This window comes from Camponotus vicinus, unplaced genomic scaffold, assembly GCF_025532165.1.
Source record: "Camponotus vicinus isolate PSW18456_S1 unplaced genomic scaffold, iyCamVici1.0 SCAF_5, whole genome shotgun sequence".
Classification (NCBI taxonomy): Eukaryota; Metazoa; Arthropoda; class Insecta; order Hymenoptera; family Formicidae; genus Camponotus; species Camponotus vicinus.
In genome coordinates, this window is record NW_028141977.1 from 21,084,066 (window position 1) to 21,111,970 (window position 27,905).

Consider the following 27,905-nt stretch of genomic DNA (forward strand, 5'->3'; position numbering starts at 1 on the left):
TGGAACGAACGAGCTTTAAGCTTACGCTTTTATAATTCGGAGAAGAACCTACTTTCGGGAATAAATTTTTGCAGTTTTCGCCTCGTCATTTAATCGTTTACGCTGCGATGTGTCCTCAGGGAGGACATTCATAGTACCAGTCATACGTGCGCGGGGCATTGAAAAATTCCAAATCGGCTCTGGGATCAGCCACGTGTTGGACGAAGACACAGCTCACCTGTTCTTATCTATTGCACGACGATCGCGAGTATATGTGTGTGTGTGTGTGTGTGTGTGTATACGGGGTACGTATCACGGGGACGGAGGAAGCATCAGACGAGAGGTGACCGTGTGGGGTGTGGGATACATGTAGACTATGCGTGTAGATACGTAGGAGACGTACATAAGTACATACAGCGAACAGTGTCGGTGTACAGACGAGCACGATTGTATCGTACGCAACGTCGTCGGGTCGCCCGTCGTGACACCGTGCGGTGCGTAAAGCGGGTAAAGTGTAATAAAGAGCGGTGAGAAAAGAGAGCGCGCGCGATACTCGCTCGGCGCTCGGCGCTCTCAACGTTGTCGTCGTCACCGTCGTCGTTATGGCTCCGTTCGCGTGGACTATCCGTGGCAACGTCAACCGGTTCTTCGTCGACGCGCAAATCTTGCAGTATTTGATTGTGCTGGCGGGCCTGTTCAATCTCTCCCTGTGCCTCTACGAGGATCAAGTCGGCAAATTCGATTGGTAAATGAATCGCTCGCAACCTTCGGAGCAAACCTTTAAATAATGCACAGCCGCGTGTTCCCTTCCCTCCTCTCTGCCCTGTTTGATTGACAAGATAGTCACAGTGACTCCGCGAATTATTAAACGGAGCAATCAACGAGCAATATCGAATCTCTCTTTCCTCGAGAGAGATTTAAATCGGCGATCGCTTGATAATTCGCCGCCGTATCTGCCTGTTTCAGGAGACAAAACTATGTCGGTAAAATTACATTCGCCAGCTTCGACACGGTGTCCACGGCGAAAAAGATCATCGTCGCCACCGAGGAAAACGTCATCGCTGCGTTTAATCTAAAATCAGGTAAATAAAGTAATATTTCTCGGAATTTCTGTTCCTTCTCGATTAGTAGAGGACGTATCGCATATTCGAGATTCTTGGCAATTCTTCTTAATATTTTTATTTAATTATATCGATTAATTGTTATTTATATTTTTCATCTCAATGTTACATTCAATGCTTAAGCGCATCTTCATGCCTCCAGTTTGTATTACACGACGAGTTATAATACTTTATACTTATATTCGGTAGCTGATTCATTAAATTAACTCGAAATTAAATTGTTTATAGATATTAATAATATAAATAATTTAATAACAGGCCAAATAATATGGAGGCGAGTATTGGAAAAAGGTTACGGCGGACATATCAGAACTCTAGGAGGTGTCGCCGATGGAGATCTGATATCCGTCAGCGGAGGTGTTCCTGCCATTGTTCGCGCTTGGGATTTGGCAACTGGGCATATACTTAACGAGTGGCCGATAGCCGAACAAAATACCGATAGGTTTGTATAAAATAGCGTCGTATCGATACGTCGATATAATGCTTGTATATATAAATATATAAAGCTTGTACGGTAATGCTAAGTCTCGAAGAATATTTTTACAATTAATTTTTCTAAATTTTTTACAAGAAATTAAATAAATTTTGCTAGAAGAAAAAATATATGTGCCTTTATATACATGTTATATATATATTCGACACAGGATATAGCGTATGTGTGTGTATATATATATATATATATATATATATATATATATACACATACATTTGTTAAAACTCTTAAAATTAATATAATTGAGAATAAATTATAATCTGTTGCTTTTGCAGACACGAATCTCCATTTATATCATTTTCTACATTGGGCTTGTATTCCACCGACAGGTTTTTCTATCTTCATTCAAAGCACAGTTTATAATATATTTTGTACACTTAATTGTGATTTATTACTGTAAATTGAGCCGCTTAATTCAATATTTAATATTTTTGTCAACCTCTGATCATCTCTCACCATTTTCAAATTATATATACACACAGTATAGGAAATAAATATATATAATCTAGAGATTTATTTATGATAGGAGCCAAATTTTTTCTATATACTACTGTAATATTAATTGGATAAAATTATAAGAATGTTTATGTTGTGTATTTCTTTTTTTTTTTGGAGCACGTAAATAACAATTTCTTGTTTTTCAGAATAAAAGATGTAAAATGGCATATCAAAGATGGAACGTTACATCATATACTACCTATCTATAATAGCGGAGTTGAAGTGACATCGTATGATAGCAAAACGGGAGAAAAATTAAAAACTCGAAGAGTATCCGCACCATTTATAAGTCAAGAAACAGAGTGAGTAATCTTTAAGTCAGATTATTTTTCTCCTTGTGTCATATTAAATGTATATACCTGTATGTTAAATTTCTTTATATATAATATATTGCAATATTGTTTTTCTCCTTCTCAATGATCTGTTTCTCAATTTGTGATTTATTATAATGCTCAAAATTGCTTTATTTAATCTTATTTATAGGTGCGTTCTAGCAGCTCCATATTTAGCATGTTTGAAAGGAGATAGTTCTTTAGCTGTAGTGTTGTTGGTACATTTATTTGATACTAATGCACAGCCACAATCAGTTACAATAAATACAATATTTGGGGCTGGCGCGCAAGGGCCATATAAATTAGAATCTGTACTTGGAGAGGAACCTGTAATTTCCATTAATGCTGATAATGACCAAAGAAAGCGGATTCTGGCGGTTATTGGAGAACTTCCGATTCCTATACAGAGAGATATCGCTGGTGATGCAACGCTTTATGTTGTTTCTATTGATAATGAGAAAGTACTTTTGGAAACAACATATAAAAATGGAGTAAATACATTAAAATATGTTTTTTTATTCTTGAAATAAAAAAAAAATTATTTTACAATAACTTTATACAAACGCTCTATAATTTTATTTACAGAAAATAGAAATAGCGGCTACAGATCTTTCGTCGTCCGCACCTCTACCCGATTTATCAGTCACTTTAACACACACTTCTCTACAATCCCCGACCATAATGGCATCTGTTTGTCCGCGTCAAACGAAAGGAATAACATGCCGTCATTTATTATCCTCGCAAGATCATAGCATTTCACTATTGCAACATAATAAACTGGTATGGACGAGAGAAGAAGCACTCGCCAGTATTGTAGCCGTTGAAATCATAGAATTACCCATGTCCGATAGAGATCAAGCTATTGAAACGGAATTTGATCAGAAAGAAAGTAAGTCAAACTATTTGTATATGTTACGAGAGATTATAAGAAATGAATAATATAAATCAACAACTAAAAAAATTATATTTTTCTATTCTATATTAAATTTTATTGAATATTCTCATGTAATATTTTATACAAATTTATACACACACACACACACACACACACACACACACACACACACACACACACACACACATAGCAATGTAACAATTTTTTTTTAATACTTATAAAAGGGTACAACAGAAAAAAAATAATGATATATCATTTTTGTTGAATAACTTTGTTATATTAAGATTAAATATATGAAAAGTATTCTTACACATTTGTATATCATAAAAATATTATAATATAATTGTAATATATATTATCTTCAAAATTAAGTTACATAGTGTGTGATTAATATCTGAAAAATATTAAGGAGCTTACTAGGGTTTTTAATTAATAATACTCTTGTGAAACATGGTTTATGACACAATTTAATTTCTATAACACACACACACACATATATCTGTCTCTACATATCTGTTAAGTTATATTAATTAACTCTCTTTTGTGTGTGAATGGCTGCTGGCAGGTATTGATGTAGACAGTTCATGTAAGTAGTGGAGCAAAAAGGCTGGTTTTAATGCAGAGTGCTTTGTTTTATGCTATTTACAAAACTTATATTTGCATGGTATAATGTTTATGTATAGGTTCCCAACATTGAAAGATGTAGAGTGATATATATGTGTAATTATTAACATGATCTTAAAGATATAATAATTATTATATTGCTATCTGCATGATCTGATTGCAAAAAAATATGAAATATCCGTATTAAATATTTGCTATTATTGAATTTAGAAATGTAATAAAGTATCTTTCATTGATATACAGAGTATCTCAAAACAATTCTCTGACCAATTTAGCGATAATTTTTCCATGGTGAAATTGTCGAAGCATCATTAATTTTCGAGTTATTAAGCGATTAAAAAAAGAAAAGCTTTTTACAGTCTAAATTTTGTAAAAATAAATAATTAATAAAATTACATTTTTTGTTAATTTTAAATAGAGTTATTTTAATTTTAATTTAAAGTTTATTGTTACAAAAATATGTGCTGGAAAAAATTAAACTTGCAAATAAAAGATGACTTTAACATTTTCACCGAGAAAAAATTGACTCCAAATTGTTCGAAGAATATGTTGTTAAGAGGACACCTGTAGATTTTAAAACTTTTTATCCTAAATATGATAACCAGCTATGCCAAAATAAGTAAAGAGGTTTTCGCGAATTTTGAAGCTGTTGCAAGCATATGTAAAGTTATTAACCTTTTATAACTCAATACAAGGACTTAATAATCGTCGCTGTTTGTTATTGTGTTTCTTTCATTTAATTTTTTATATCTTCCTGCTGGCTAAATCATCCATCCAACCCATGGATTTTAATAATAGTGTACAGTTTTTCGGAGGTATGTATTTTCTAAATCCATCTTGTATTGTTTTTAAACAGGGGATGTATTAAGTATGTTTCTACGAAGGATTACTTCACAAATCAATCAAGCTAAAGCATTCTTTCAAACGATACTGGATTTAGGGCCTCAGCAATCCAATCAACGTATCGATTTGGTCAGAGATAAATTCGGCCTGCACAAAATGATCATAGCCGTTACGTCCGCTGGCAAAGTATGAATATATATAGATCAAATATCGTATCTTGTTTTTAGAAATCATTATATTAAGTTTATTATTTGCAGTTGTATGGTATTGAAACTAGAAAAGGTGAAATTATCTGGCAACTCAGGCTACCTAATATCCGTGGTTTTACAAAACTGTCTAATACAATGATCTTGTATGTACAAAGAGGTAGCAGACACTTTCCTCATCCACCTCAATGTGCATTATTAGCAGAAGACAAGGTATGATGCATATATTACATTTAATGATGACAATATATATTTGATTATAAGTATACAGCATTTTTAGTCATCTCATATCTGACATATTGTTTCCTATTTATGACAGGAAACTGGAGAAGGTGTCGTATACACTTTTAATCCGATTACCGGACAGCCATTGGATGGACTGGTGAAACTTGGTTACAAAATTAAGCAGTCTATGCTACTGCATGTGACGACCGATGACTTTTTGCGCGGTATTCTCATTCTTGACGCGCGGAATAAAGTTCACGTTTATCCCGACAGCGCTATCGCAGTTGCAGCTTCACTCGGCAAGAGTACATATCTCTTTACTGCCGATCAAACGACAGGAATATTGTCCGGCTTTTCTCTTTCATACAGCACGACTCAGGTTCGTTATATATAGATATGCCTAGTATATCTATCATCGTAACATTAATGTAATTGATTATTTTAATGCCCAATGCAGGAACTAATCGCTCACAAAGTGTGGGAGTTGTTACTATCACCACGAAATCAAAAAATAACGCAAGTTGCGGCAAAAAATCCAATAGAACGTGTGCATTCACAAGGAAGAGTCTTGAGTGATAGATCGGTATTATACAAGTATATTAATCCTAACTTAGTGGCTGTGGTGACTGAAGGTATTGGACATGCCCATAAAAGTAAGTAATCCATATATCCATCGTTTTCTGCATAATACTTCAATCACTTGACATTATTTTTCAAGAGAAACAAGAAGATAATTTTAATGTTTTTCTTTTTTTTTTTATATAGATACCCTTAATTTATATCTACTGGATGTAGTATCCGGGGCTATGATTTTCTCCATCACGCACAAAAGAGTACGCGGTCCAATCCATATTGTGCACTCGGAAAATTGGTTGGTGTATGGATATTTTAATGAGAAAGGACGTAGAACGGAGATTGCTACATTAGAACTCTACGAAGGAAAAATACAGAGTAATACTACAGGTGAAAATCAAAAGCTAATCTTTTTAATACATATATCTGTATATATCCTTAAGAGAAAAAGGAACAATATCCATTGATTTGTATGATTATTAGCCATTTTAACTTTAAGACACGACAAAAGACATTGCATTTTTAATATCATTTATATCTCTTAGAAAATCTATTTATAAAAGATATAGATAGATTTTTTCTCCCAATTAAAATTTCTAATATATGTAATGGCCTTTATAAAAAAATTATGAATTTTGAATATTGGTTTTTTTTTTTCAAAGTACAGATATATTTCTATTGTTACTTTATAATTCATAATAATTGTTCGGCGTTTCAGTATTTTCTTCTTTAGCAACAACAAAATTGCCAATTGTAGAAAGACAAGCTTTTATTTTTCCGGCATCTATAGAATACATGCAGGAAACAATCACTGAAAAGGGAATTACTAGTAAACATATAATAGGTATGTTTTAGTTTGGATTATGAGACCTAAAGAAAAAATTCAATTCTAATTGTCTAATTATGTTGGAACACCAAATATTAAGGAATACGTAAACACTTAATAATCTTTATATATTTTCATCAGTTGCTTTAGCCAATGGTGGAATATTAGAGTTGCCGTGGATGATGGTGGATCCGCGACGGCCTACTAATCCTGAAATGCGAGAAGAAGGAGTAATACCATATATGCCCGAAATTCCAATCCATATGGATGCTATTATTAATTATAATCAAAGTGTTTCTAGAGTTATGGGTATCCATACTAGTCCCAGTGGCCTTGAAAGTACTTGTTTAGTTTTTGTACACGGTCTTGGTGAGTATAACATTAATGCTAGATAATTCAAGTCTAACATACTGACGATGTTATATAACTTCTTATACAAATGAGATAAATATTGTTTCTTGCAGATCTATTTTACACAAGAGTGGCACCATCTAAAACATTCGATGTCTTAAAAGAGGACTTTGATTATTATCTTATTGTGATAGTACTCGCGGCGTTGTTGATCTCATCATACATCACCAAAAAATTAGCATCGCAAAAAGCTCAAAAACAAGCATGGAAATGATGCTTCGCTTTTCTAGAATTGTGTAATATTTATGAATCTGTTCATAGGCAAAAATTTTTGCTAAAAATAACTTGTAAAATATACTGTTTTATAAATAGCTAATTTTAAAGAACTAATGTAAACGCTCTAATACTTTATTATCTCTTACCTAAAGATGTCAATCTCAGATCCTAAGTGGAAAAAAAAACTATACATATATATATACAATTCTTTTTGATAGTACAGAAAATGCGAAAATATATATATATATATATATATATATATATATATATATATATGGATATAAAGTTTTTCTTAATTCTTCAAACTACATTGATCAATATATGGTAAGAACGGACCATGTGATCATCAATTATTAAATTACATATAAATAACTCGAGACTCAATAATTCAAGATTTCTAATTGTTGTTTTACTAATTTTACAGCAATCTTTGTAAGACATGAGATTTCTTTCGAGATGTCTGCGATATAAATCGCAGCAAGAATCTACAATTTAAAATAATATAAATAAAATTACAATCATATAATATAACGTGCATTTCACAGTGAGAATATAGAAATATTGTAATGTATATGATACTGGACAATGCACTGAGATATATAGAAAAAAAAGGAAAATATGTAACTGTTATATTAAATAATATGATAATCTGATTTTTACAAATAAATATATATGATTTCAGGCTCGCGATTGTAAAATGTAATCTAGAATCTTTGAAGAACAGTATATTTTGCATTTGTCTCTGTGTACCTGTAATTCATAATTCTTTATAATATATTGTATGTAAGGAGTTCATGCACTTTATATACATTTGTATATTTGAAATTTCTTGCAAAATATCAATATATCAATATAAGCTCAATTTTACAAACAGATAAATTTTCTTAAGAGAATATTATTTATAATACTTGCAAGAAATGTCATATAAAGAAATATGATGATCTTATAAAAGATTTATTGTAAAAAATATGTTTTCTTAGTTTGAGGAAAAATTTAGTATCTTTGAATATTTTTATTATTTATCATTGAATTTGTATTATCTCTCTCTGCAACTTTAGAAAATTAAATGATATTCTATTGAAAGAACGAAAAATAGCGAATTGGAAAAATTCGTCTTTTAATTATTATTTGCATTTATATGCATTTTTCTTATCCAGAGAATAATAGCTATATGCAATTATTAAATTATAACTAAATTTTTTTTTAAAGTTATAAACCTTAAATAACTGTTAATTATCCTAGCATATTCATTTCTAATTTCTGTATAGTCTCAGAATCAAACAAAAGCGATCTATTTCTAAAAAAGTAGAAAGATTAATATAAATTAAGAAAATGCGATATTCACTGTCATATACATATTAAAATCGATATGAAAAATAAAAGAAATAGTATGTAAATATCATCAAGCGTATCTATATACATATACATATACATACATACATACATACATACATATATATATATATATATATATATATATATATATATATATATATATATATATATGTATGTATATATGTAGTGGCATGTACACACACACACATGTATACATATTTTGTACACCGTAGTACATCTTTTTTTTTTATAAAGTAATATATCGCTTTGTAGATAATGAAAAGGGAGTATAATTGTATACAAATTACTGTAAAATGTGGAAAAATATATATAATTATAAAATCTATTAGAATTATATATCAATAAAAAGATTGTATCAAAATTTTGTCACTATTTTTTGATGTGTATGAATCTATATAAATATTCTATGTATATATATATTTCAACAATTCTAATTATCTACGTCTTTTATATATGATTAACATTTTAGTGATTCTATAAAGAATAAAGACGTTTTTTGTAACTGAATGACGCATTATTGCCTTGACAAGTTTTGGTTCAATATGTTGTTCATTTATATTTTTGAGGCCTCTATTACTAATACTCTATTATGATTTTTCTTAAATAATATGTATCTTATATTTTTAATATTAACTTGTAGTTAATATATAACATGTATAATTTATTTAATGGTGGATGTCTTTTTTTTGGATGTATATAATGATTTCGTTTACATTTTTATAATATTTGTTTGATCGAGCAACATCCGAATCCTGGAAAGTAACATTATATATTAGCCTTTTTATAATTATTTGAACATTATGTATATTACATAATGCTAGATCTTTATTCATAGAATCGCATTTCGATAAATAAATGCTAACATACCAGCAAATTACTTATGTCAAGTGTTGCATCAGGTGTTATTCGTGCAATTTTTGAATTCCAGATACTGAGACACTTCAACCATGCGATATCTCCATTATAATCGGCAATATCTTTGTACAATTTTACACAACATGCCTATTGACAAGGAAATAAATAGTCAATAAAGACGTTTATAGCATATATCCAAGAATTTATATTTCCTTTCGGCTCAATATTACCTGTAACATAGGATTTTGTCGTACACTAAGATATGATTCTGTATTACTTAATATTTGCCATAATTCCCGTTCACGAAGTTTTAGGAGCCGAGCAATTGTTCCCAAAGTAGATAATAATTCGTATTGTAATTTATAGACTTGTGTAAATTTGTAAATATTCACAGAACTTTTATCGATGCTTTCTGTAGAAGATTCGACCAGGAATTTAAATATGCATGGCAATACCTGTCTACATGTGAAAGATTGATTACGATATAATATTTGGTGTGTGTATTTCTGTTTTATTATATATATCTTTTTGTGTAAAATATATGAAAAATATTGTACCGTAAAGTTCTGTTTCTGATAAAGTCGTTCGATATATCAGCGAGTACATGTAAAAGTTGCCATGAACGATTAATCACAAGAACGTTTTCATCATTAAATCTGTCAACTAGCGGATGCCATAATTGATGCACAATAGGTAATAATTCATTCTCCCATTCAATTAACATTGGTAGACCTTCTTGAAGCGTTTGCATTGCCATTAATGACTTTTGTACATCTTTCAAAGGTAGAAAATGTAAACAGCGTTTCATAACTTCTACAATTATCTTTATATGGGTTGGTAACTTTTTGTCTTTTTCATCTAAAATATATAAAATAAATGCGCGTACAATATACATATTTACACAATATTTATAAAACTTATAGATATATAGATTCTTATTATATATACCTTCTGCATTTGGATCAGAGTAATGTTCTATTAGTTGTTCTGTATTTGTCTCTTCTGTTGGTTTTTCAAAATTTAGCACATCTGATTCCATCTCGTCAACATTATTTTTTTCGATCTTTTCGTCAATCTTCTTTGCATTATAGTATTCTAATAAAGAAAGAATGATTGTCTCCGAAAAATTATTTGTAGATTGTGTGTCATCTTTCTTTATTATTCCTTTTGTATCTTCCCAATTTATTAAAGTTTTTACGCATGCGATAAAAGTATGAAATATCTTTAGAAAGGAATAAGTATCTTTTTGATGATAAGGCATACATAGTTGCCTGAATACATCCTTCACAATTCCCTTTAAATGTGGTAAGAAGTCTAATCTGCTGTATTTCATAACAACTTCAATAACATCGAGTACGCCAGGATTACGAGCCACTTGACGTAATTTCATTAAAATGTGATAAGAAAAATAATCTACGTTTGCACGTAACAGATCGCCGATCGTCTTATGTTGTTGCGCTTCGGCGACACTTTCGAGAGTACGCACTCCAATATAACTGATCAAACTGTTTCCACTACCTAAAATTGCACCCATATCCATGTATATAACTTTTGTGTAAAAAAAAAGTTCTCTCATAAAGTCAACGACATACATGCATATATACCTGCTCTTTCAATAATTATATACAAAGTTTTCAAAAGATATCTATCATGGTCATTTTGTAAATTTTGCGCTATACAGCCTAGTCCTTCCATTAAAAGACAACACTGTACTATATTACTCTGTGCCTGTACCAAAGGAATATCTTTAGATACTTCTATGGGCAAGTACCATACTTCTTGCATTGTATAAAAATTCACAATTTCCTTATATAAATGTGAAACAGATGGATCTTTAATAGAAACTGAAACAATGAAAATCAGAACTATAAAAGCTGATCTTAATATTTTGTTTTATAATTTAAATACATTATTATGTTGTCTATATCACCTAAGATCCAGTTAAGTAGTAAAGTCAATTCTTTCCTGTGTTGTGGTGCATCTGACATAAGCTCAAGAATAGTATCAACTAATATCCTACAATCCCCAAATTCTCCAAGCAGCTTGCATATTGCAACAAGTTTCTCTCTACATGAACTGTTCTTGATAAACTTAAATTGTTTCCATGAGTTTGATCCATAGAAATACGCAGGATCATCTAAATCTTTCATATTTGTTGTTAGCAAAGGAGATACATCATTGCAATCTAACACCATAATGTATACAAAGGCTAAAAGCAATCTTCGCATGTGAGCTTGTGATCTCATAATATGAGGTAGTCTTTGTTTTCCAAACAGCTTTAAATAGCCAGCAAATTGATTCAAGGATGCTAATTGTTCATTACCATCTGAAAGATATAGATACATATGTTTTAATTGGGGCATATATTTTAATTTTTTTATTTACATTTAAAAATTATGTAAATAATAAAAAGATACGAGGAAAATCTTACCTGACCGTCTTATTAATGTGGGCAATCTTGTAAGTAAACCATAAAACTTATCTTCCAATGAATCAATTAGCGGTCTTATATTGTGATTTTGCATGTAGTTTTCACTTAAACTGCGCAGCACATTATGTGCTTTATTGCTAACTTCTATAGATTCATCTTCAGACAAGGAAATCAAATAGTCCGTTAATATCATAATATTTGGTTTCAAATTTCTACGTAAAATATTAAAATTCGTTTACTTATGTTATACATTTGAGTGTGTATTACTAAAGGTGTAAACAAGGAGAATAAAAGAGAGAACGTTTTACCTGGAACAATTTTCAAGTATAATATTGATACTTTCTACCAATTCTCCCCTGACTTTATAATGTGAATGACTCCTAATTTTATCCATAAGCTGTATACAAGCACCAAGCTTAATAGCTGCAGCTTCAAACCACTCCTTATTTCTTGTGGCTCCCTTTAAATTATGTTTTATATCATATTTACCACTATACGTTGGAGTGTGCAACACATTGGTAAACATACTGTCTTTTTTCATAAGTGTTTCTATAGATAACGCAATATCTTTTTCCTCTTTATCATGCATTACAAGAGATATGACTCTTCCCCATGCTCGAACCGCCATCTATAATATTCAATTAATAAACAGATTAATATCTGTCGTATAAATAATTTGTTTCTATTAAAGAGCATATAGATAATTATATTATATAAATATATGTGAATATATTATACATTACCATTGTAACCTTATGATTTTGAACTTCACTTCCCATTGCTATTTCCTGTAATCCACTAACAATACCAGGTAAAAATACCATAATGATATCTGCTACTTGTTCTTGCATAACGATATCAGATTTATCTATTTTGTCATCTATATGGCATAGAACCATTACCGCATCTATTGCTGCTAATCTAATAATACATTGGTTTTAAATATATATTCAATATATTAGTTTATATAATCAATATACAAATATATATATATATATATATATATATATATATATATATAATTTTTAAAGTAGTATATTGAAATTAAAGTAAATGTTATTTGTTTCTTTTAAATACTTATTTTATGATAGATACTTACTTTACAACGGATGACTTTTCAATTCTTGCAATTGTTAAGCATAATAATATTCCTTGGCCAAGTTTCAGTATATTTTCTTTGGTATAAAGTAACTCAATGACATCAGTAAAGCTGTGATGAACGAGATCTTTGATACATAACGCTACTGCTTCCTTGAGTTCCTCGTGAAACATAATTACTGCATAAAATTTGAATAAATTTAAATAACCATTACAAACTGATATGATCTATATAACATATATACCTTGATTTGGCTGACTTTTGTCAAAGATTTGAAATAACAAAGATTCATAGATCTCATAAAAATGCTTTAATTTTCTAATTCTAGTCTTCTGTATTATGATTCTCATAGTCTTCACCAATTGTTCTTTTACATTCATACTGTACAGAAATTAATGTTTATAAAAAGTTTATAAGGATAAATGTGATTATAATAAATAAAAAGATATAAAATATATTGTCGGATCACTTATATTTTATTATATATATAGGCTGCGTTCCACTTAACGGTCGCAACGCTCAGAATCATCTTATCCTTGTTGTTTACTAAAAGTTAAACAAAGGCACATCATGTTCACGAGTGCCAGGATCATTAAGTGGAACGCAGCCATATATATATATATATATATATATTTTAATAACCATATATTTTTTCTATTATGTATAATACGAATTACGAATTTATTACCTCAAGCTGTTATTTCGTAGGGAAGTGATAATGGGAAATAAACAATATTCTGATGAGTCTTGCATGACTTCATTGGAGATGTTATTGGCCACCGTTGCAATTCTACATGCATGTTCCTTACTCGGATTTTTTAGGAGATTATCGCAACATAATTTCAACTCTAGAAAAATTCGTACGTCCGTTTTTTCCATTTTGCGATTATTACATTTTCCAATCAATTAATAATATTAATAACTTTTCATATAACAATCCAATCGATAAATATTTTATATGTTATATTCTGGTTATATTACAGTAAAATTTACACACCGCAGTGGATGCATCCAGAAACACAACCGCTCACTGAGCGGCTAATGCCTGATTTCATCAACCGCGTTTAACTTTAATCTTAAGGTGCCTTTACATGGGAGCGTCTGAGCGTCGAGCGTCTGCGCAGACGCTCGACGCTCAGACGCTCCCATGTAAAGGCACCTTTAGTTCAACTCACTCTTTGTCTCTTTCTAAAGGAAGAATTAAAAGGAGACAAAGAGTGAGTTAAGCCCCTTGCACAATGCTAGGCAACAGGCAATAAGAACAGAAATAATATCTATTCTCTGCTCCTATTGGCGAATATTTTCTGTTCCGCGTATTTATTGGTGAATAGTTTCTATTCCTTATCTCTATTGCCTGTTGCCTAGCATTGTGCAAGGGGCTTTAAACTAAGATTAAAGTTAAACGCGATTGGTGAAATCGGGCATAAGTTCCACAACTTACTTTAACCCAAGTTTAACTCGTTAAAGGAGAATTTACATTGCGCCCAAAGCCCACTGTATCCAATCGGCCGTCATAAATCGGACATTGAACGCAATGTAAATTCTCCTTTAACGAGTTAAACTTCGGTTAAGCCGGTTAAAGCCGGTTATACAATAGCTGTCGTAAGTCGGGTGTCGTAAGAGTTAACCAATCACAGTTGATTTTAGAGAAGAATAATCGAATACGATTGGTCAACTCTTAAGCCCCTTGCACAATGCTAGGCAACAGGCAATAGAAATAAGGAATAGAAACTATTCACCAATAAATACGCGGAACAGAAAATATTCGCCAATAGGAGCAGAGAATAGATACTATTACTGTTCTTATTGCCTGTTACCTAGCATTGTGCAAGGGGCTTTACGACACCCGACTTACGACAGCTATTGTATAACCGGCTTTAGGGTTACGTTCCAAAACGTAAGTAACCGAGGAAATTTTACTCGGATGGCCGTTCCGAAACTCTTTTAAGCCTTTCCGATTGGTTCAAATCGGCCATCGAGTAAAATTTCCCTCGGTTACTTACGTTTTGGAACATAACCTAGAATAAATTGTGGAACTGGGCTTAAGGCTGAGTTTCATGCTCTTAATTTTGGCTGAATCTAAAGCCTACGGCACACGGTACAATTTTTCGTACTGGATTTGATAAGATGTAGTAAAATATTAGAAATGCTGCATTCTGATTGGTGCATTTTTAGTATTTTACTAAATCTTATCAAATCCAGTACGAAAAATCGTACCGTGTGCCGTCGGCTTAAGAGTATACACCAATCAGATTCACGAATTTTACAACAGTTGCAAAGCAGCTTTTCCTGCTGAACGCAGCCAATCCTTTAATGCGGCGTCTACAATGAGATTTTAAGGAGACTTAGGTCCATATTCTGAATCCTCTTTTATCGATAAAAGTGCCTCTAAAAGTGGCATATAAGCTTTCTGATTGGCTATAGGCCACTTTTAGAAGCACTTTTATCGATAAAAGAGGATTCAGAATATGGACCTTAAAGCGTAAGACTTAAGAAATTGACCAATCACAGTCGAGTATTCTCTTAATTCTTGACTGTGATTGGTCAATTTTTTAAGTCTTACGCCTTAAGTCTCCTTAAAATCTCATTGTAGACGACGCTTAACGCGCATGCGGGAAAAAGTTTCTCTGAGAACAACACTGGAACGGATGATGTTTATGCACGTCTTTTAAATTCGCCGACGATGTCTGGAAAAGCGATATTGAAGTTTTTTTATCATTAATTTTTTCCATCACTAGTTTTACAAGATAAGAAATAGCGGAATTTGAAAATGCCGATTTCTGCGCTAGATGTAAGAACAGCGAAATTAATTACTACTACGCAGATAATAACCTCCGTGTATGTTGTGGTCAAGGAATTGATGGAAAATGCGCTCGATGCCGATGCAGACAATATTGAGATCAACCTTGTATGTGTAACATACACTGAAATCCCGCATATTTATTTATGCATATCATATGTTTTTACAAAGAAGGCGTCATTATTTACATAGATATTCTTTGTTTGCTTAGATAGATAACGGTACATCTTTAATAGAAGTGAAGGATAATGGTCATGGCATATCTAAAGCAGATGCGTTATACGTAGGATTACCTTCCTATACATCAAAAATATCAAGTTTTGAAGATCTCGGTAACATATACTTTTAGACTTATTTTATAATTTAAATATCTTTCTAAGATATTTATTTTTTTATACTATAAAAAGAGAAAACAGACATAAAGTAGTTATAGTATATGAAATAAATTATCATCTTCAGACACGTTACAAACATTTGGATTTAGAGGAGAAGCGCTGAATGCATTATGCGCAGTAGCGGAAGTTATCATTATAACAAAAACGGAAGAAGATGTTGTTGGGACTTCATATATAATGAATCATATTGGACAAATTGTAAAACATGAATCTTGTCACAGAAGTACTGGTAAAAGTATTTTTTTAATTCTTCAATATTTTTATTTTTAAGTATGTATTGTATATATATATATAATATATATATATATATATATATATATATATATATATACATTAGTCTTATATTCATATTTTGATACATTATATATGCATTTTAGGGACTACTGTGCAAGCAAAAAATTTATTTAAACAAATGCCTGTAAGGAGACAAATAATCACCAATACAAGAAAAGCTAATCAAGTTATTAAATTATTGGAGACACTAGTACATTGCTTTGGGATATGTAAATCAAATGTACGAATTCAGTTTAGGGTGAACAATAATCTTGTATTTACTAAACCAAGTCTAAATAACATTAAAGAAGCTGTGAATCATACACTTGGTAGAAAAATTATGTCGAATATGGAATGGATTGAGTCCAAGGATACAGACGTAAGTATATTCTTAAAATAATTTAAAAACAAATTGTTAGATTTGTTACGTTTTTTTATCTACAATTAGCAACATTGACATAATTGACATTTTGATCATTTTTCAGTTTATTCTGCAATTAATGTTACCTTCAAAAAAGATACAGGATTTATCGGAAGTTTCTCATCCTGATTTACATTATATTTTTGTAAATAATAGACCCATTAAGCATAAAAGTCTTGAAAAGGTATTACATATAAAAAAATATTGATATTATATGACATATTTAAATAAAAAAAATTAATTTCTCTTTCGCACAACAAAAATATATTTGCATGTACACACATTGTCTATATATTTATTTCACTTATAGTTTAAAAAAAAGTTATACTATAAAAAAATATAAGTATACATATAATTTAATTAATACTAAATAAGAGATAATGAAAATTTACATTTTTTATGTATACAGCTAGTAAATAATATAATATTAGAATATTTTAAACAAGAGTCACATAGGAAGAAAGTGATATTTCTTGTGTATATTATTTTGAAACCAATAGATATTGATGTTAATCTGGAGCCAAATAAAGATACAATTCTTTTTAAAGATCAGGTAAGCAATACACACATTTCAATTTATATTAAATAAGAATGTTTATTCTTAATAAAACATTATTATTATAAAAGAATGATTGTATAATCCTTGTTCAGAAAATATTTTCAAATAAATATTATTTTCAAAGTTTTAACTTTATAGAGATGTTTATAAAATATCATATACATCTTATACAATATTATACAATTGATATTTGTAGAGTAAAGTGTTTGATACTGTAGATAAGTACATGAAAAAATATTATGGACTTAAATCTGTGGAGATTGTTGAACAAAATGTGTCTAATGACATATCCACCTGTTGTGAAGATTATATACTTAATTCAAGTGAGGATATTATCGATACTGAGCGGCCTATGTGTAAAAAACGAAAAATAGATGCTCAAGAGAAAGTTATACAAAAACGTATTGTCAAAGAAAAGCCAGTGCACAATAATGGATATGAAACATCTCTACATAAACAACAGAATATCGATCTGATTCAAGATCAACAGCATTACAAAGATGCATTAGCTCATATACAAGCGCCAATTTTAAGTGACTCTGATTCAAATGATACTTTTCCTGCTGTAACTTCGTCCGATAAAATGTCAGCATATATTTATATATATAATAAATAATAATGAAAATATAATTAATTTAATATAATAAATATATAAATCTATATATTCTGTGTGTGTATGTGTGTGTCTATATATATATATATATATATATATGAATTTAAAAAATTTTTTAATCTGTAATATATATTAGCGTTTCAATAGCATCCCTAAGAGTTTCAAGTAACTTTATAAATATTAACAATATAAATTTTATAGGGCAGAAGAATGTGAAACTTTGAGTCAGTTACCTGTTATAGATCTTGGAGAAGATTTTGATTATATAGAAGAGATTGGAAGCTGTAATATATCTGCAAATGAGAGTCAGGATAAATTAAACGATAATGAAGAAAAGAAACAAATTTCAATAGAGACATGGAGTAAAGGACATATCATTGGTCTCAAGGTAAAATATTTTTTCATAATATTTTTAAAACTGATTTTAAAAATATTCACGAATATTCTTTAATTTATATACACACATACATATGTGTGTGTGAACATTTGTTTGAATTATCTTATATTTGATATTATATTGTATCAAATACAATAGGGAGGTACAGGTATACAATCTGATATTGCTATTGGAAAACAATCCAATGGTAACTTAAACTTAGACCGTCAGATTAATGAGATAGAAAAATCGAAATCAGATAAAATGGAATCGGATAAAACACATGTTGATAATAAAGATCTTAAATTTATAAAACATGTTAGATCGCAAAGTATGTATGTAATAATTTACATATTACTTAAATTATATTTTTTTATATATGTTTCTTACATAGTTATAACTAAATTAATTGAATTAGACTGAATATAATACAACAGAATAGAGCAAAATATGTATATAAAAGATTATGAAAATTACAATGTCAATAATTATCTTATATTTAGTCGCAAAAGAAAATCCTACCTTAACAGCAGCTCAAACTGCAAAAAAAATTACCGAATTCTGGAAACAACTATCGTCCAATGAGCGTGGTTATTATCGAGATATTGCTCATAACAAAGAAAAAGAACAGCAGGCTAAAAAAATTGAAAGAGGTGAAGTGAATAAAATGAGTATAGAAGGAAATAAAAGTAGGCTCTTACAGCTGTTTGAAAAAATGAAGAATACAAAAAACGAAAAGAAAGAGGAATTAAATATGAGGACGATAGTACCTTGGACTATTAATAGAGCTAAGATAATTACAAGGTCGAATTTTAATTTTCGATATTGACATTATCGTATATTTTTTCTTTATTAATATATTGCCATAATTATTTTACAGATTAAATTTTGAAAGTGAACATATAATAGGTCGTTTGACACCTAACTTATGGATTGCTACGATTTGTGAACAAATATGGATCATAGATATTGCTGGCTTGATCAATGGTTTGAAAGTTGCTGATATTGATGCAGATAAGGTATTCTATTTAATACTTCTTTTTTACAGAGAGTATATTATGTATGTACACACAACGTGAATATAAGACATTATTCTATGTATTATACAATATTATTATTATTATCATAGATTGATGCCAAGAGGATTGAATGTCTTCTCAAACAATGGTTATCGAAACGAGACGACATGTCAGTGATGCATTCTATATACGAATTTACAAGAAAACTTTAAATATAATAATATAAAGTAACTTCTTTTTTTATTAAAAATATAAATATATTGAACAATTTTGTAAGATGTTTTCTTGATATCGTGTTTTGTGTGTTTTGTGTGCGTGCGCGCGTTCGTGCGTGCGTGCGTGCGTGCGTACTATGTAAACATCGAATTAAAGTTGAGTTGACAAAAATACAACCACTATACGATTTTATATCTGCAACAAATAATAAATCAAAATTATAAACCTAAAAAAAGAAAATACATCTGTAATATGAAATTATATTAATATATAGATATGTATTATATTAGTATATTAATAATGATAAATTCAAAAAATTGTTTGTAATTCTATTTAAATTTAATAAGGTTAAATTTTTAATTTTTTAAAATTGTCTAAATTTTTTTGATTTGCAAGAAGCTTTTTAAATTATGCCGCTAAGATCGTTGAGCATCATTGGCCGCATTCAGCGGACTCAACAGTTGGGCAACATTACTAGATTTTCCGATGTAATTCGACGCTGATTGGTCGGACCTGAAAGTAGAAACCAATCACGTTCGATTGCTACTTAGTGGTTGAGTCCGCTGAATGCACTAAACTTCTCTCGATCGCCATCATCTTTTCCAACCTTTCTACAGCTTGAGCCTTTTTCCAACAACTGTTTCCGACTTCCTCTTTCTATATTTTGCACAGCCTGTTTTTACAAGTGCTTGTATTTCGTACAATTTTAAAATCGTCTTGATACAATGGTGAGTAAATTCTTTCTCTTAATATACGGCTTATTTGATGAAATTAAACTTTAATATACGTGGATTATTCATTAGAAATCGATAAGAAGACAAGATGTCTATTTTTCGGAGAGATACATTTGCCGCATACTGAAAAATAATTCTCAAAGAAATTCGCACATTTTCTTTATATAGTTTTGACATTATCTGAAATAGTGTATCTTCACTTGACAGATCTCAATTAATTAGCCATCAATATTTATAATTTCCAATTATATGTTATATTTAATTTTAATAATTTCCAATTATATTTAATCTCATATATATACTTTTTCTTTGGCTCATTGAACTCTGTAAGTTTTATATGCAAGATATGATGTATGCTTGTTAGCAATGGAAATGATATATAGAGAGAATCTCCCTTAAAATATTCCTTAAAATAATAAGTCGGATATCTTGGGCTTACTAAGTATTTACTTATTGTAAACCTCCAAGAGAATGTATGTATCTGATGTATATTGCTAAGATACATGACGCACCTAGCTCGCTTTGATGTTTCACTGAAGAAAATATAATTGTTCCCTGTATATAGCCTGATTAGCAAAAATATAATCAGATAATATATTTATAAAATATTGAGAGATTAATTATTTGTCAAAAATTAATCATATAAGTGTTTAATTATATACATTGTGCAATTATATGCTTATTTATTAAAAAAAATAAATAATAATTTTTACTTTATGCTAAAAATTGTTCCTTGTTTCAATTTAAAAATATTTATTAAAACTTGATTCTCTGTTGACTTATCCGAAACATTAAAATCAATTAATTAAGTAATATGAAATCTTTTTTTTTATCTAATCTTATTCTAATACCTATGTGTTCTTGTATAGGGTTTTGTTAAAGTAGTCAAGAATAAGCAGTACTTCAAGCGTTATCAAGTTAAATTCAAGAGACGTCGTGAGGGAAAAACTGATTATTATGCTCGTAAAAGATTAACTATTCAAGACAAAAACAAATACAATACACCCAAGTATAGACTAATTGTACGTCTTTCTAACAAGGATATTACATGTCAGGTAAATTGAATGATAAGAAACATAAATTCAATTAAAACTAAATATATAATTTAGATGTATTAGAGTCAGTCCCTTTATTTTCGACTTATTTTAATTGCTATTTGCAAAAGGCTGTGTGTGAAATATAGTAATACAAATATAGTAATTAAAATAAAAGTTGTAAATAAAGAGACTGCTTGACTCTAATACATCTAAATTACACATTTATATTGATATTAATATTTAATACATATACACACACACACACATATTTACACACACACACACACACACACACACACACACGTGTGTGCGCGCGCGCGCGCGCGTGTGTGTATGTGTTAAAAATGTACATACAGTCATAAATGTCTGCAACTTCACTAGCAATTTTTATTTTGCATATGCATGATCAAATAGTCAATGTTTAGTAATGAAATAGTAGTGTAAAAAGGCCAGTTATAAAAGCTTCATTGGTCAAGAATATATAGAGAAATATACTATACTTGCCATTGTATTATAACTTTCGCCAAATATTATATATATATATACATATATATTATTTATGCAAAAAATCGGAAATTAACTAATAATGTAATAAATCTTTTCTCAAGGTTGCTTATTCGAGAATTGAAGGAGATAGGATTGTGTGTGCAGCTTATAGTCATGAACTTCCTAGATATGGTGTTAAAGTTGGTCTCACCAACTATGCATCTGCTTACTGCACTGGTTTACTCTTGGCCAGAAGAGTAAGTCATATCTTTCTCCATTTCTTTTTCAAAAATATGTATAATATCTGCAATATATACTGCTAACATGATGAAACACCTAGCTCACTTTGATATTTCACTGAAGAAAATGCCGTTGTTCCCTATATATGTATTCTGATTATAGCAAAGATATTAGACAATTTTATCAAAAAAACGAACATCTTATATGATTTGATAAAATCGATTGTTTTATTTTTGTAGCTCCTTAAAAAGTTGGGATTGGATACTTTGTATGTAGGTACTATAGACGTTACCGGTAACGAATATAATGTTGAGGAATTGGACGACGGCCCAGGTGCCTTCAGATGTTATCTTGATACGGGACTTATGCGCACTACAACAGGCGCCCGAATTTTCGGTGCTATGAAAGGTGCGGTTGATGGCGGTCTCAATATTCCTCACAGGTAAAAATAGAGAGATTCATATATGTAATTTAATTCTGCTATTGATTTATGTCACATTAAATCTAATAATTTTATATTTATCCTTTTTCTTGTTTGAATATATTCTTGTCTTGAAATTTACTTTTACTCTTGCATTTTACAATGGCAATCTGGTAAATTTCACGTAAATATAATAGAATTAAATAAGTCTCTTTGACAATATCGACTTTCAAAATATACTTCAAAATACTACTACTACTACTATTATTGTTCTATAGTACCAAGAGATTTCCTGGATATGATCCTGAGTCGAAATCATTCGATGCAGAAGTGCACAGACAGCATATATTTGGTCAACATGTTGCAACCTATATGAAAATTCTGGAAGAAGAGGACGACGAAGCTTTCAAGAGACAGTTTTCACAATACATTAAGCACGGCATCTCTGCGAATGATGTAAGCGCAATTATATTGTAATTTTCAATATGTATTTATATTATTTTAATATACATACATACGTCTAACTATAATTACTGCTTAGATTAATTAAATCTGTGTAGTGTCGCAGTTGGACAATAGCAATTTTCATTGGTTGTTAAATGTGAATGCATTACTGCATTTATCAAAATAAACCTATGTTACATTATTGTTACATGCATATTAGATAAGTATAGAGATGTGAAAAATGTATCTTTTTAGATCGAGAATATATACAAAAAAGCTCACGAAGCAATCCGTGCTGATCCAGGACACAAGAAAGTCACGAGAGAAAAAGAACCCATTAAGAAGAGATGGAATCGCGCAAAATTATCTTTGTCCGAGAGGAAGAATCGTGTGGCCCAGAAGAAAGCTTCGTTCCTCAAGACCTTGGAAGAAGTAGAAGTGTAACTATTCTTCTATCAGAATCATATTTATAATGTATGCACAAATTTGTGTGTACATGAATCAAAAATAAGGAATGAATAAAGAAAACCCAATACATATATGAGTTACATATATGAGTTTATAAATTGTAATTGCATATTTACATACTATATTTTATTTTATTTATTTATTCATTTTTTTTTTGAAAAATTATCAGGAGATACACATGTTGACTTTATAATGGAAATTTTTACATAAAATTTAATTTTGTTAGTAATACAAAGTAACAAAGTTACTTGAATCGCTCTTATATATTTGTTTCTGTGATAAAAGTCCATTGTGTCAAATGTAACAAAGATACTCATAGTCTGAAGTGAGAATTAAATTAATCTTGTATATCTTGCATTAAACTTCTGGTTAATCATTTTTTTATTTTCTCTTGTGCTGTTAAATGATATAAATAAATTATTCTGAATTTTTAACTTTTGAAATGTTTTATATACAATCTACTATTTTAAATCACATAACGATGACATTATAATATGATAAAATATTGAAAAAATTCATAATTTTGATAATTTTTATCCAAGAAATTCATGACATTAATTATATTTTCCAACATTTATAAAAATCAGTTTAATGTGGAATTGATTGTTAGACGTTGGAATAAAAGGAACAAACTTCGACCTTTGTATTCTTTTTACCTAATAAAAAAAATTTCTATGTGATAATTAATGATATAATTTGATACACAGTTAAGCGACATTTATTTAGGACGAGAAGACTGTTTGAATATTTTATGTATAATTTTAACGAAAAAGTGACAATCTGCTGCGAGAACCAGGTAACCGACCTTGCGAATCAAGCAAGCCGTTTTGAATGTCCGTGATTGAAGGTACAATCTTTACCTCGCCGCGTGCTGCTATGCAAGGTGGCGATTTTAATAAACGTCGTGCTACTCTATCAATATCGTCCTTGGATATTCCATCTGTAAACATTGAATTTTTGCGTTTTTGAGTTTTTGCGACTATTATTGAGAATATAAATATTGTAATTTATTAAAACTGCAAGTTAATTTTTGCAATTTACCGATAGCTTGCATGAAATATTCTGGTCTTTTTCTAGAACCAGTTGCCAAAACTTGTCTTCCAATATCTTCAAATACAACGGGCCGTTGTTCTAAATTCATAAGTAACATCGACTGCAATTGCTTCTTTGCTCTCTAAAAGAAAAGGGAACTTGCAAGATGTAATTATTGATTATAGGAAAATGATATAGCGAAGATTAAATTGTGCATGTGATTTGAGATTTGTGATTCTTAATATTCTCATTTTAATTTACAGGCAATATGACATGTATCGACAATTGTATAAAATGTGACATGTTCTTAATTGTCAGTTTTATTCAAAGTTTAAATTAATTCAAAGATGTATAAAGCAAAATCATACCGCTAATTCATTATCCGAGACTCCGCTTGTCATGGTGACCATTTCATGTATAATTACTTCTACCATATCCTTTACATAAGATGGTGTGCATGAGGCGTGAATACAAAACAAACCAGTATCTGCATAAGCGTGATTGTACGCAGTTGCACTGTACAACCAATGATACCTAAAACATTCATTAAAGTTAATACAGTAGTCAAATATGTTATATTGTTGACCAAGAGATTCGGTATAAGAATGAAATAAGTTTGTAATTTGCATATAATATCCAAGATATAAATGAACTTTACAAATTAAACTTATTCATTTATATATACTCTTCAATTATAATAAAAATAATATACGATGCCAAAGATGTTAAAAAAGAGATATAAAAAATAACTATATTTTATATTTCTTTCCTACTTATATATCTTATACATATATAAGAATATAAAATTACTCTACCTATTCAATACATTGGTGTACAAACGTGTGTACATGCCTTTTCCAGGACCACCAGCGCTAAAACTACCACCGCCTCCCATCATCATATTTAATACGCACATAGCGACAAAATCTGGATCTTGATGGGAACAGCCTTCCAAACCTATAACAACATGTGACAATTCAGGCAAGCCACTAGGTCCCGCGTAAATTGGCACATTGCATTCCTCCTGTTTAAAATATCAAAAGGATTTCTCTTAATTTCACTTAATGAGAAAAAAATATTTACAAGCACTTAATATGTGAATGAATATACCATAACACATCCTGCGCTATATTGTGCGATAGATTTATCAACAGTATTTCTATTATTTGGCAGAATAAGGTCAGCTTGTTCCTCCCAGATAGGTTTTTGATCTACAAAGTATCTACATCAAAGATAATGTTATTAGCATACATGAATAAAGAAAGAAACAATCTTTATATCATTGTTACCAATGTCATATTTTGCGAAAATAATGTGTTTAACTTATATATTTTGAAAAATCTATCAAATTATATATAATTATATATATATATATATATATATATATATATATATATATATAATTTGATAGATTTTTCAAAATATATAAGTTAAACACATTATTTTTCAATAAATAATCATAAATATGTATATATATATATATATTATATATATATATATATACATATTTATGATTATTTATTGAAAATTTGTGACAATTACTTGTTAACAGCATGGACCAAATCATCATGCTCAACACCAACTCCAGCGACTACCATTCTACTAGGTACATAATGATGCTTGAGATAGGTGTGTAAAGTTTTTCTGTCTATCTTTTCAATGTTCTCTTGTGGACAGATCTTGGGCAAACCTAACGTGTTGTTTCTATATGCAGCCTATCAATACAATATATCCATAATTATATGTTTTCTTTCCTTATAACAAGAAAATATATTTGTAATTCTAGTAAAAAAGAATATGCTTAAAAAAGATCTCTTATATATTTTAAACTCACAGCATGAATCATGTCCATTAATATGGGCTCTTGTTCGGGCCTAGTATGTAAAGACTCCAATTCAAATTGTACAGTTTGTTTGGCAATTTGCACCTGCAAATGATTCAACTTTAATAAATTTATATAAATATATTTAGCAAATTGATGATGTTTATGAGAACTTTATAATATAATAAAATATTATGAGAAATATTTCTTTATACATTACATATTGCGTTACTTACCTCTTCCTCTGTAATTTTTGGTCTCAAGACAATATCACCGAGAACTTGAGTAATTATATCCAATCCACGACGTTCCGCCGACGCTGCATAAACAAATGTATCGCGAGATGCCTGACAGTCACAAATACCGCCATGTTTCTCTAACGCTAGCATTATTTTATCCTTGCTATCATATGTGTTTGTAGACTGTAACAAGTAGTATGAAATAAATTTATGTATTTACTCGTAATATATTTGAAGCCAAGGTTTTATAATAAAACAATAAAAAGTGTTGATCATAAAAGATATATAGAATACATGTAAAAGATCATATAGAATACATGTTAATAGAACCAAAATTATCGATTAGAACATAGGTATCGACTAAATGTATAAATCAATAATCTCCATTATTTGCTTATTACTTTGTCAAGATTTCAATAGTAATACTTAATCAAAGAATCTTACGCCAAATGCTAATTTTTCAAGAAAGTGTGAAATACCACTTGGATATGCCGCTTCATATCGTGGACCCGAGTCGATAAGGACTGAAAATCAAAAAGACAATATATTCGTTTGCGCATAGATCCAATATATAAATTATGATTATATTATTTAAATAATATTAATTTTTAACTCACCACCTATAGTACAAAATTGTCCGAATCTATTTTCCGATGCAACTTTTAAACCATTTGGTAAAACTGTAATCTTTGTCACTTGATGTTCCTCTTTTGCAGTGGAATATATGGGTTTTGGTAGATTAGGGATAGATTCTGTCAGTGGTGGAAATGATGTAACAGATTTCTTCTGATTTTCACTCAACTCAATAGGTATTCTTTGAGAAGAAAAGTTACATCTCTGCCAGACATTAAAGTATTTCGTGCAAGTAAAACTGAAAGATGAAAAACATACGATACAAACTTTTCAAACACGGCATCTTATAGATTACGTTATCGCAATTACCTCTTTTTAAACGCAACAATTAACGGCTTTTGCGACATTTTCGAAAACGTGTACATCGTGTACCGTCAAGAGGATCTTTAACGTACGATATAATTTTGCCGTTGAAAAAAAGAAATGGTATAATATTAAACGACTAGAATTTCGCTACGTTTTCACTAAGCGAATAAGTATTCGGCAATAATACATTTTATTAATATATACAGATAAATGATAATAATATCAACTTTATTAGGTTAAATTTTTCTATTGATAGATGTGTGATAGTTGCTTGACGGCTATTTCATTGGCTGGATGATATTTCAAGATCGATTTCTGGCTGTGTTCCACTTAACGATCGCAACGCTCGCAGAATCATCTTATCCTTGTTGTTCGCTAAAAGTTAAAC

General features: G+C 30.0%; 6 protein-coding genes across 17 annotated transcripts in view; 3 read left to right on the plus strand and 3 right to left on the minus strand.

Moving 5' to 3' along the window:
- Positions 1 to 287: 287 nt before the first annotated feature.
- Emc1 (ER membrane protein complex subunit 1) lies at positions 288 to 9,105 on the plus strand. 2 transcript variants are annotated; one of them, XM_083099704.1, is made up of 15 exons: positions 288 to 724; positions 946 to 1,061; positions 1,359 to 1,542; positions 2,238 to 2,393; positions 2,575 to 2,914; positions 3,009 to 3,312; positions 3,884 to 3,904; positions 4,799 to 4,971; positions 5,043 to 5,204; positions 5,311 to 5,595; positions 5,674 to 5,869; positions 5,982 to 6,179; positions 6,508 to 6,633; positions 6,757 to 6,984; positions 7,080 to 9,105. In XM_083099704.1, the coding sequence occupies exons 1-15, from the start codon at positions 582 to 584 to the stop codon at positions 7,238 to 7,240; spliced, it is 2,793 nt and encodes a 930-aa protein (XP_082955830.1). In that variant the 5' UTR covers positions 288 to 581; the 3' UTR covers positions 7,241 to 9,105. The 2 variants fall into 2 exon arrangements, with proteins under 2 accessions (XP_082955830.1, XP_082955831.1); XM_083099705.1 differs by lacking the exon at positions 3,884 to 3,904 and having other exon boundaries at positions 289 to 724.
- Tti1 (Telo2 interacting protein 1) lies at positions 8,893 to 14,028 on the minus strand. Of its 4 annotated transcripts, none has more exons than XM_083099701.1 (13): positions 13,672 to 14,027; positions 13,228 to 13,364; positions 12,984 to 13,161; positions 12,628 to 12,805; positions 12,193 to 12,512; positions 11,885 to 12,096; positions 11,384 to 11,779; positions 11,046 to 11,297; positions 10,402 to 10,971; positions 10,011 to 10,302; positions 9,684 to 9,912; positions 9,466 to 9,600; positions 8,893 to 9,350 (listed from the first exon to the last, which is right to left on the minus strand). In XM_083099701.1, the coding sequence occupies exons 1-13, from the start codon at positions 13,860 to 13,862 to the stop codon at positions 9,264 to 9,266; spliced, it is 3,177 nt and encodes a 1,058-aa protein (XP_082955827.1). In that variant the 5' UTR covers positions 13,863 to 14,027; the 3' UTR covers positions 8,893 to 9,263. The 4 variants fall into 4 exon arrangements, with proteins under 4 accessions (XP_082955827.1, XP_082955826.1, XP_082955828.1 ...); XM_083099700.1 differs by having other exon boundaries at positions 10,011 to 10,311; XM_083099702.1 differs by having other exon boundaries at positions 10,011 to 10,311; positions 11,058 to 11,297; positions 13,672 to 14,026.
- A 1,562-nt stretch (positions 14,029 to 15,590) lies between these two features.
- LOC145971737 (PMS1 protein homolog 1) lies at positions 15,591 to 19,831 on the plus strand. 5 transcript variants are annotated; one of them, XM_083099707.1, is made up of 12 exons: positions 15,592 to 15,891; positions 15,995 to 16,115; positions 16,243 to 16,413; positions 16,556 to 16,830; positions 16,937 to 17,056; positions 17,282 to 17,425; positions 17,628 to 18,016; positions 18,246 to 18,432; positions 18,580 to 18,751; positions 18,924 to 19,224; positions 19,301 to 19,439; positions 19,550 to 19,831. In XM_083099707.1, exons 1-12 carry the CDS (start codon positions 15,754 to 15,756, stop codon positions 19,649 to 19,651), a joined length of 2,259 nt encoding a protein of 752 aa, XP_082955833.1. In that variant the 5' UTR covers positions 15,592 to 15,753; the 3' UTR covers positions 19,652 to 19,831. The 5 variants fall into 5 exon arrangements, with proteins under 5 accessions (XP_082955837.1, XP_082955833.1, XP_082955835.1 ...); XM_083099709.1 differs by having other exon boundaries at positions 17,373 to 17,425; positions 17,756 to 18,016; XM_083099708.1 differs by having other exon boundaries at positions 16,243 to 16,407.
- LOC145971740 (mitochondrial-processing peptidase subunit alpha) lies at positions 19,633 to 27,806 on the minus strand. Of its 3 annotated transcripts, none has more exons than XM_083099715.1 (12): positions 27,521 to 27,806; positions 27,196 to 27,449; positions 27,023 to 27,102; positions 26,576 to 26,761; positions 26,352 to 26,444; positions 26,060 to 26,232; positions 25,628 to 25,739; positions 25,333 to 25,541; positions 24,886 to 25,051; positions 24,527 to 24,659; positions 24,291 to 24,425; positions 19,633 to 19,850 (listed from the first exon to the last, which is right to left on the minus strand). In XM_083099715.1, the coding sequence occupies exons 1-12, from the start codon at positions 27,574 to 27,576 to the stop codon at positions 19,648 to 19,650; spliced, it is 1,800 nt and encodes a 599-aa protein (XP_082955841.1). In that variant the 5' UTR covers positions 27,577 to 27,806; the 3' UTR covers positions 19,633 to 19,647. The 3 variants fall into 3 exon arrangements, with proteins under 3 accessions (XP_082955841.1, XP_082955842.1, XP_082955843.1); XM_083099716.1 differs by lacking the exon at positions 19,633 to 19,850 and adding an exon at positions 23,557 to 24,141; XM_083099717.1 differs by lacking the exon at positions 19,633 to 19,850 and adding an exon at positions 23,557 to 23,881 and having other exon boundaries at positions 27,521 to 27,805.
- The window catches only part of Mrpl4 (mitochondrial ribosomal protein L4), a 33,228-nt gene continuing 25,417 nt past the window's right edge, over positions 20,095 to 27,905 (minus strand). Inside the window, exon 5 of the mRNA XM_083099732.1 lies at positions 20,095 to 20,168. Within this exon, the coding sequence (XP_082955858.1) occupies positions 20,110 to 20,168 (59 nt within the window). The 3' untranslated portion in view covers positions 20,095 to 20,109. The remainder of the gene's footprint in view (positions 20,169 to 27,905) is intronic.
- Rpl5 (ribosomal protein L5) lies at positions 20,226 to 23,565 on the plus strand. Of its 2 annotated transcripts, XM_083099739.1 has the most exons (6): positions 20,226 to 20,383; positions 21,259 to 21,444; positions 22,035 to 22,169; positions 22,392 to 22,594; positions 22,852 to 23,029; positions 23,273 to 23,565. In XM_083099739.1, the coding sequence occupies exons 1-6, from the start codon at positions 20,381 to 20,383 to the stop codon at positions 23,459 to 23,461; spliced, it is 894 nt and encodes a 297-aa protein (XP_082955865.1). In that variant the 5' UTR covers positions 20,226 to 20,380; the 3' UTR covers positions 23,462 to 23,565. The 2 variants fall into 2 exon arrangements, with proteins under 2 accessions (XP_082955865.1, XP_082955866.1); XM_083099740.1 differs by lacking the exon at positions 21,259 to 21,444 and having other exon boundaries at positions 20,241 to 20,383.